At 27.1% G+C, this 10953-nt stretch overlaps 1 protein-coding gene across 1 annotated transcript; it reads right to left on the reverse strand.

Moving 5' to 3' along the window:
• Positions 1-2917: 2917 nt before the first annotated feature.
• On the reverse strand, positions 2918-10579 carry LOC107436684 (protein BTG2). Its single transcript, XM_071181000.2, has one exon. The coding sequence runs from the start codon at positions 10185-10187 to the stop codon at positions 9570-9572; it is 618 nt and encodes a 205-aa protein (XP_071037101.2). The 5' UTR covers positions 10188-10579; the 3' UTR covers positions 2918-9569.
• Between the last annotated feature and the right edge of the window lie 374 nt (positions 10580-10953).

A 10953-nucleotide genomic window follows, 5' to 3' on the forward strand; every position in this document is an offset into this window, starting at 1 on the left:
AAAACAGCTAATTACTTTATAAAATATACTAGCCCCGCCTTTGGCGATCAGCTTGATCACCGTTCAAAATTATCTTGTACAACATATAAATTTTAATGGTAAACAAGCAGAATGCACAGAGAAAATGTATTTAAATATTCTAATTCTTCAACCCCTTCCTTTAATTCTAACACCTTAATTAATTTAATACAATATATGCATTAAAATTTTTTTTTTACTGCTTAGCTGTTGCACGCAGCTTGACCAGAGTATGGAAGAACTTTGATTTCAATTTTAACTATTTTCAAGAGATGCCTGCGATATTGTTTAAGTGCTCTATGTATTGAAGTTTATTAATAACTTAAATCTGCCCGACAGCCCTTAAATCCCGCAAACCAACGCAAGTATAAATTCAGTACATTTCAGCATAGTAAACAACAGAAGTATTAAAATCAGCCATCTTCAGTATCGTGTAATACATAAGCTATTCCTAAAAAAAAAGCAAACAAGCTCCGTTACCAAATTGACGCGGCACCGTTAATTCTGGAATTTTTATAGCCATTAAAAGAAAAAAACTTTCTACAGCCATTATGGAAAAGAACAAAAATAAATTGAAATAATTACTTCACAACTATGTTTTTATTTCTATAAAAATAGAGAATTATTCTAAATAAATACTTAACGTATTACTAACTATTCAACATTTACTTAACCTAATACCTATTAGATAACCTAACAAAAGGAATCTAAATAAATATATAATGTACAACAATGCCAATAGATAGAGAAATATATGAGGTGCCACACGAGAGAAATACCTAGATTTTAACACTTTTTTGTATTATTTCATTATACAAAATCGGGATTAAACGGGTTTAAGATAATAAACGTTAATTTTAAAAATAATCAGTCATACCAATAATACTAATTATCTTAAAAGCATGAAAAATTAATTAATTGTAGGCACAAATATTATTCTTATATGTTCTCTAGCTACTTAAAAGAATGTGATACATCTACAAATCACTCTTAAATTGAAAAAAATTCCTAACATTTTAAAAAGTTTATATCAACCCTGAAAAAAATTAAGAAATCTTAAGTGTAAAAAAATAATAAATAAATCAAAATATCCTTAAAATAATAATTGCAATTTAAAAATTTACTCAACCATTACAATTTCATAAATTTTCCATTAACGCTTTTTCCAAACCTAAAATTGCTATATAAACAGAAATGGCACACTCGCTTGGGAAGAAATAAAAATCTTGTAGGGAGATGGTTTAGGTAAAAAATTATTTTTTTAATATATATGTATTTTAATATTTTTGTTTTAAATGATAAATTTCCTAAATTAAAATTTTTCCTTAGACTTCTTTTTCTAAATTTTAAGCAAAAAATTTTACTTGCCATGGAGTTTTTGAAACTCATTTGATATCCTAATTTTTTAGCAGCCCACATATATTACATGTAACCAATAAAGAAAAAGAGTTAGTAATATAATTCCAAACATAAAAAATTAAATTGGAATTAACCACTTTAATAATCGTTATTGGTTTTATGATTTCCTGACGCAATCGAAATTTATTTCAGTAAATTTATCAGGGCTATTTTGAAAAGGTGTACTTAGTAAATATCTAAGTTATAATTAATACAATAACCTAGGATGCATTTAAAAAGAAATATAATTACTACTAAAAATTATTAAATCACAAATAATTTATCAAGGAAAAATATTAGATAATTCTAGCATTTATCGAAGCTTCCTAGCAGTCAACACACCTGGAAAGAAAAAATTTATTAAATTATACAAGATACTATTGTGATTTCCATTAAAAGGATTTGAATTTTGAAAAAAAAAAAAAAAAAAAAAAACATTTCAGGGTGCGTAGCCAGATTTTTCAACAACAAATAAGCACCTTTTAAGTTCCTTTTAAGCAATCAAAAAATATATTTAATCACTTTCTAAAGAAAAGAAAAAGATTTAACATTTAAAAGTATTAATATTATCTGAATGAAAAATTATTTTACGTTCATCTGTCTGTAAATTTATAAATGTCCTTAGAGCAAAAGAAATTTGTTCGAATACTCAGTTGTTAAAGATTTCATATTTTTTAATTTATGTTAAAATTAAGTATTTTTCCCTTTGATTTTATGGGTTAATATCCTTATATATAACATATATATATTATATAAATATATACACATATACATACTATCTACCATGACTGCAGTTAATTTTTTCTTTAGAAAAAATATGCTCTTAATTAGGTAATTTTGCTGCTCCAAAGTGAGAATTTCCCTGCTCCGAAATAGGTTTAATGCACTTGAAGCCTGTAATTAGGATATGTGCAGAAATAAAAATTATTTCTTTCTATCACTTTAAGTTCTTAATTTATAAACATTAAATTCAAAAACATTTTCTAAAACTTTACATAATCATGATAAAATAACTAGTTTCTGATAAATACAGTAGAGAAAATTGCAAAAATCATGCATTTTTTTTGTAATTTAGAACGACAATCGAACACGGCAAAGATAAATTTTTTTAAAAATAAAGATAGATAATTAAGCACTCTTTACAAACCCCGAAAAAAAAAGCACCTTTAAGGGCTTTTAAAAATCGTATATAAAAAAAAACACTTTTTAAAAACACTACGCACCCTTCACTTATGATCAACATATTCTAAAATTAACTATTTGAAATAGTAAAAGTTGTTACATTCATTCTAGACGGTTGTAAGTAATGTTCTTGAATAAAGTTTAAAAAAAATAAAATCATGAAAAAAAGTCGAACCAAAAAAAATCCATAAAAATTATAAAAACAAATTTTTTTGGAGTGTCACGTTAAAATTTCGGAATTTGGCAGCTATTTAGATACTATAAAATGTGAAAAGAAATCATATTAAAATGGCACTAAACAAAATAAAAAACTAAAGAATTGATTTGTACACAGTTTTTTTTTATTTACTGTACAAATATGCAATAAGTCACTATAATACAAAGAAAAAAATAGCTTTTTACAATGTTTTTGTACAAGGAAGAATTGTACAGTTTTCAACTGCCACCGAAAAAGGTATATCACACTTAAGATATTAAACAGGTCAATCTACCAGAGACTGCCTTATGAATAAAAACAAAAAATAAAACCCATGCAATTACCCTTCATTGCCACCACACAAGCACTAAACTTGTACATTCAATATACTTGTTCATAACACATGCAAGCCATGAAAAATAAATGGACATTGACACACACTACGGAAAAAAAAAACAGGAGCTTTTTTACTAGCCATACAATTATCAGACAAAACCTTCGTTCCAAACTAAGCAATTTGTGGAACCAATTAATGAGTTTTGATATGGTTAAAATCAAGTATCCAATATAAATATGCTTAAGATTCGAAAATAAAAGTATTCCTTTAGAATAGATTTGTTGCAAAAGTAGAAGTAAATCATTTACAGAAATGAATGTTTAGGCTTCCCACAGCGTGTGTAAAAGATGCTAATATTGATTTACCATTAAAAAATATTAGATAAATTTTTTATTAGAAAACACAAAATTTTAAGTTTTTAACTGAGTTACAGATTTATTTGGCACAGAATTTCTCTTCAGTTCATAAAATTTCTTTGAAACAAAAAAACTGTGCAAATAGCACTGAAGGTTAAACAATTTAATATTCATAATTTTCTGTTTTTTTTTCCTCTTCTTTTTATAAACAAAATTAAAAAGATACATTAATTATTGAATTATGATTTCTTGTTATTTTAAATGAAAAATAAACACTTACAAACGTAACATATAAAATCACGTTATTTACAACATTAAATTATCTACCCAAATTTGCTAATTGCACAATTTTTTTCATCATCGAAACTTTGGGAAATTTAAAAAGTTTAATAACTAATTATTATTATAACAAACTATAAAGTTTTAAGATTTTGGGAAAATTTATGAGATTTAAAAATTTATTGGTTATTTGCCACAGCTGTAAAATTTTAGTGACATTAAAAATACAGCATTCAATTTCAGTGGCCCCTTGACAATGTTAAGATTTGACTGGATACTTGAACATATCGTTGATACTTTTAAAATCTCTTTAAATTATATCCATGTAAAAAAACTCCTGTTTTTTTTTTTACAAATTTACTAAGTAATGCATAGTTCAAAAGATACTATTGCTAAAATGCACTTTTTTGCACAATGTAGCAGGGATGGAACTGACTGAACCCGTCACTGTGTAAATTATTACAAAAAAGGGACCGAATTTAAACAATATCGACTCATTTTGGGTCTGGCTAAATTAAATAATTTTAATAACAATGGACAGTTGTCATAAATTTCAGAATTTATTGTAGAATAACTTTGAAGTTATTTCAAATTTGAAGGAAATCAGGACAAGGTTTAAATGAACTTTTCACCGGCAAAATAACTAGCAATCCTCCAAATTTGAAAAAACTAACTCAAAGAAATTGAATAACAAAATTAAAAGAGAAGAACTAATATATATATTTTTTTCCTTCTTTTTCAATCTATAAATGATGAACTCGTAACGTACGATAAACATTAAGCTTTAACAAGGGTCTGTCCAGGTCAAATTTACTACCGTTTAACGGTACCTTCACAAATTCAACTGTAGGAAAAACGGTATTTTCACAAAATACTTTTTCTTAAAATTTTATTTTTTTATCCCGTAAGAAATGATAAATCCATATTTTTGTGTTGATTTTTAAGTTTCACAAATTATGTCTAAACTTTCACAAAATATGTACCTCTCAGAAAAACATTGACAGACCCCTGATTAAATTACGCAATATCTGTTCTTTTTTTTTAAATCTTATTTTAAAAGGCATATATTAAAATCTCCTTAAAAATTTAAGTAAATCCCTAATTACATTCTTAAATTATAAATTCGGCCCCTTAAGAGTGGCAGGAGTTTAAAAAATTTAAATCTAACGGCGTACGCGTCACATCGCAAATAATAGTTCAGAATAGTTACTAGATACATTCCTTTGGCCTTAGTTTGGCTTAAAAACTAGAAGACAATTATATAGAAAGATTTGAAAATTGTGCACGGCCCTGAACGAAGTTTTAAAAAGAAAAAAGAGCCAGTCCATTGAGATGGTTTGTATTTAAAAATGGTGGCATTCAGACACTCCTACAACGTTTTCCCTGAATTATTTAGCAAAATTCTACATTTTTTTGTGCGTAAAATTTGTGAAAAATGGGTCTTCATAGGAATTAACACATGCTCTTTTTTTACTGCACACCATAAAAATGCACATTCCATGCTACAAAATGACTAGGATGTAGCGACACAATGATATTTCACGCCTCAACTTTCATGCCGCTTGGTAGAGTCGAAATACGAAGTTGATAATTTTTTACACTGGTTACAAAATTCTCAGGCTATGCATGTTCTTTTAAACTTTACATTATACAATCACATTTCAAATTAAATACCAGATGGAGTCCAATGAGTAAGCTCTATTATTTTAAGTGCTTCTAAAACTTAACATTTTACTCAATTAAGTGCTTCTCAAATTGCAATTTCAGTCAAAGGGAAAAAATTGGAAATTTAAATTTAGTGAAAATAATAGAGAAATAGAATAGTAATGTTTATTTTTATGCTGAATTTGAAATAAACTTAATAGTTTTATATCGACAAATATATACATAATTTTTAACACTTTTTCTTTTGAATACTCAATTGAAAAGTAGAGTATAAATACTCAAGATTAACCTTAAAAAATTTAGAATTTGAATATTTAAAACAGTAATTAAACATAGAAATGAGGCCATAATTAACACAGAACTATAAGTAATTAATAGAATATTTTACACCGAATTAGAATATTTTAAACAACTAATAATTAGTTATTGAACTAACTCAATAGATCCTTATTAGTAATTAAAATATTTCTTGCTTACGATTTGAGCATTTTAAGCAATATTCAATTAGTTATCTAACTCAGCACTTAATTAATACTAAATAAACCAGTATTAATAATTAATAGATTATATTTATGTAATAAAAGTTGCAGAAAGTAAATATAAAATATCGATACAATGTGAATATTAAAAAGTTACGAGGACTGCAAAGCACTACAATCACATTTTAGAGACATTAAACTTCATCTGTTATTTAATTTTATGGCACATCATGTGAAACAATTTTGTGGAGGGAGAAATTTGAAACAAAACTTACTTGTTCATTTATCTTTGAGAATGTAGCACAATCCTTAGAATAAGGCTAATAATGACATACTAATTAGAAAAAAAAAAGAAATCACAGTCAAACAAAAATCTTGAAATTAAACTTGACCAGATATTCAAACATTGTGCATCACAATAAAACAATCTTGCAGATACATATCCGCAAGATCACATCACCAGTCATGGTCATAGTTACATGGCAAACCTTAACCATATCAAGTAAGGTATAGTGCATATTATCACATGTAGTTAAGGGCTGGCTCCCTCTTTTTGTTCGGAACCTTGCATTTATTTCCAACGTTAACAAAAAAGAATATTGGAGATCATTAAACAACTAGAAAACACATACTATTCGATAAGATGCATTAATTACTAAATTTTATAACAACAAATATTGCAATTATATTGATCCTAAGTAAAAAGTTTAGTTTTGTGTGTTAGAATTTTTTTTAAAAATTTTACTTTAAATTGCAGTTCTTTATAATTTAAATAGTGAGTTTAATAAGCTATTATTTTAATATAATTCAATATGAATTAAAATAATAACTCGGAAGTACATTTTTAAATTTCCTTCACAGGCCTCAACAGGTTACACACAAAACTATACTTCTTAACTAGAAATTTACATTCAGTGTGGCGATTAGCTAAAGCTTTCTCCCCAATAATATATCATTAATTTTTAAAATAAATTAAGTTGAATTTAGTAAATTTAAATTGAACATTCTTTTAAGTCACCCATTACAGATACTTTTCAGGAGGCTGAGATTGGTAGAAACAAAGGCAAATAAAAATTAAGACTTTATGAAGCATTGACCAGTCATTTCATCCAGTAATAGCAACAATCGCTTATAAAAAATTGCAATATCTACAATAAATGAAATAATCAAAACATATTTAAAAATTTCTACTACATCAGCTAAAAACTAAGTAATTTCCTACACAGTAAAAAATAGAAGGAAAAAAATATTGGCTTTTCACCTCGACAATTTGACTATTTTACGAAAAAAATTGTTAATAAGGTAATAAATGGATTATAGAATATGCAATTAAATTATTCATAACCAGTTTTGCAAAGTTAAATTTATTTCGTACGCAATAGAAAATATATTTAAAGGTGAATGGATTTAATAATTAGTAAAACGTAATTGTAAATTATGCTGGAATTCATTAAAAAACAATTGACATATAATTAAAAAACATTTGATATTCAATAACACTTTTTATTCTCAACAATTATTACCAATTAAAAAATAACAATCTTTAGAAGTAGAACAGCCAAATTGCCTTTTTTGTTTATTTGAATTTTTTCGATTTTTTTTTCTAAAATTTTTCTTCTTTTGTTTAAAATATATGAAATAAGCAACAGCAATTGCAAAAATGTCAAAATACATACAGTATAATTGCATGAAGAAATATAGTTACCAAATGTTAGAAGTTATATAGAAATAACTACTATTAATCATAAAAACAAAGGACACTGCCTAAATTAAAACCTTTAGAATTTTATAGTAATCGCTCATCAAGATAAATTATTATATGATAAATTTACAAAAATATTAATCATTTCTTAAGTCAACAAAAATTAATAAATCGAAGATAATTCTGCATAAAATCTAAAAGAATTTTGAAGTTCTGAAAAATTAGCAAATAAAAAAATTTATTTAAGTTTAAACAATAAGAGCAATGGAAAGAATTTCATTATATTTCTGATCCCAAAAAAAAGAAACCAGTTCATGAGTTATTAATCATCGAAAATTCATAATTATCAAATGACCTAACTTAACAATCAAAAATGTCACAGTTCACTTTGAGTCAAGATGGAAAAATATTTAAAAGAAAATTATTTTTAATAGAAATTGGAAAAATATTAAGTACAAAAAGAAAATAATAACTTTAAAAATTGACAGTTATTTATAGTTATAAATAAAATGGCAAAAAAGTAGATTTAATTTTGTCTATTCAATTTTTCTTTTAGAACTTACTTTCTTTTGGAACTTATAACAAAATTCAAATTTAAAATGAAATAGCATGAAAATTTACTTTCACAATAAACAAAATTGATTAAAAAATTTAAAGATAAATCAAGCCAATTCCTATCCTGAGAAAAAATAAAAAAAGCTAGTCAGTAGGTATTTAAGATTTGAAATTAAGAGTTACTATATTATTATATTAAATGCCACCTTACTGAGCAGTTCAGTAGACAATCGTTAGTTTAATCACATTCGCTGAAGATTAATTTTCGTTTTATTCCATGTCAGGTAGATATCAAATGCCCTGCGTATAAAAAAACACCCTCATAAATACAAACTTTCTGAAAGCAGTTGAACTTAAAAAGATAGTCATACTTAAGAATTTTTTTCTTTGTAGCATAAGAAGCCTCTTCGTAGTCAGTATTAAAACTATTCACAGATAAATATGTAATAGTAAACGGTTGTAAAAATATAAATAATTAAAAGAAAACTTACATTTTATACATAAATCAAATATAAAATATGTAAAAATTTAATTAAAATTGTAAATAGAATGCATTAAAATGACTAGAAATATATTAATCACCAGGCTTCAGAATTAAAAACTTAATAGAAAAAAATACTTCTTTTTGGCAGTATTTTTATTTAGATTATTCTATTTAATAGAAAACAATTTTCAATAAAATTTCTAAAGGGTGTTTTAATTAAACACAAAACTTAAATGGAAGCTTTAGAAAATTTTAGAAATGAAATGGTGATTTAAATATTTAGAAGTATTTTATACTCACAAAATATTCCATTTAATGCAAAACAATATTCTGTAAAATTCCTAAATGTGTTTCAAATTAACACAAATTAATAAACGATATTAAGCACCTTAGAATTTCAAAAAATATATCCGAATTTTAATAAATGATGATTTATATGCCTTTAAACATGAGCTAATACTCCATGTTTGATTAATACATTTCGTAGTCAAATAATCTATGATGAGAATGCATTTTGTAACAATCAATAGCTTTTAAAATCTATAATACGGAAAACTAAATATTTTAAGTCCATTCATTGTGTAGAGTTTTAATGCAAATAGAAGAGGCAACTTATTTTAACAAAGAAAAATTTCATAACGACCATCATCTCAAAAATCAAATTTGGTTGATCTTTTGAATATCTTGACTTTTAAATTAGAGATGAATTTATCACAAATGGGATTGATGGTCCCTTGATGTAAAATTCATTCCTTTTGTACTTGATTCGCTATAAATATTATCACCATAGAAATCACGAACAGATTTAAATTTCCTCGATCTATGATAGTTATGAGACTTGTGATGGAATAAAATGGTGATGGTCGTTTGGCGATGAGAACAAAAAAAAGCATTTAAAATAAATCCGTCGATATACTTTTAACTGCTGACATACTCCACGAAACTGCCGTTTCTGGCCTCCATGATGAAATCGGAATTGAAGCTGAATTCACTTTTACATGTACTCAAATGCTCAAATCCGGGAGTTGGCGGTGATATGGACATAGGACTGCAGCTACCGATATCGTCGGGGGAATTCGAAATAGACTTGGAGATGGACATACGGCCGATTGAATTCCGGATACAATCCATCGTAGCAGTCGGCGTTCGATCTTGTCGGTTATCGGTCTTTTCAGAGCCCTCGTACAGAACACAGATGCTTCCATTTTCGCCGATTCGATAGCTCACTTCCCTCGGATCAACCCACATTGTAAGTTCGTTGGGAAATCTCTCCTTCAGAACTTCTTCGGGAAAACCACATTCGACTCCGGCTTTGCTTAAAATCGGATCCATTTTGTGGTTAATTCGAATGCAGCGGTATCCCGATCCCTTGTTAGGATTGAACGGAAACCAGTGATCGTCGTACTTCGTAATCAGCATTTCAAGAAGGGTACTACGGAATTTTTCCAGTTTATTCACGTCGATCTGATTGACATTGTCTTTTAGCCTCATCATGTTGGTGAGGAAATTAGCGGCGCTATGGATTTCTTCTCTCATCTTGACGGTCGGTAAGCTCTTCTTGCGACGGCGGTTTGCCTTGGTATTGCCAGTTTTAACAGTATTCTGGACCTTGAGCCAAATGATGGTGACGACTGCGATAGAATCAACGCAGTCAGCGATGTTATTTCGTTCTTCGACAAGTCGTAATTGAGATTGAAAGTTGCTAGAAGAATTAGTAATTGTTTTCAGACTTAAATGGAACTTTTCGGGATGTTAACACAGCGGGTTCACAACACACCGCCTGCAATTTTACAGTACCTCTCCTGATGGAATCAAACACGAATATGATGACGATTGGCTGATATTTTTGTCTGCTTTGATCGACCGAGTTTAGCTGGAACCAGTTATCAACGTCAGAGCACGCAGCGCCCTCTCTTCTAGGCCGATAAACTTGCAGTGCCACCTAGATTGTTGATTTATTGCCATCTAGTGTTCGTTTTGTAAAACATTATATTTTAAAAAATGTAAACAAATGCTTTCGCTTAAATTTATGAGACGATTTACAGAAATATTTATTTTAAGCAATATTAAAAAATTAAATCTGATCATAAAATAAGTAATCATAAACAATTTTAATACATTAAGAAATATTAATACACGTTGTTACGATAAATTATTTTTATTTCCCTACGTGTTTTGACAAAGTTATGCCAACTAAATTGTGTTATAACATATTTTAATGATAAATATAAACTTGTTAAAACGTATAGTTTCATGATGTAAACAGAAAATGTTAAAGCATTTGCAGAAATCAAAACAATAT

This window comes from Parasteatoda tepidariorum, chromosome 8 (assembly GCF_982258835.1).
Source record: "Parasteatoda tepidariorum strain Cologne lab strain chromosome 8, Ptep-v5.0, whole genome shotgun sequence".
Classification (NCBI taxonomy): Eukaryota; Metazoa; Arthropoda; class Arachnida; order Araneae; family Theridiidae; genus Parasteatoda; species Parasteatoda tepidariorum.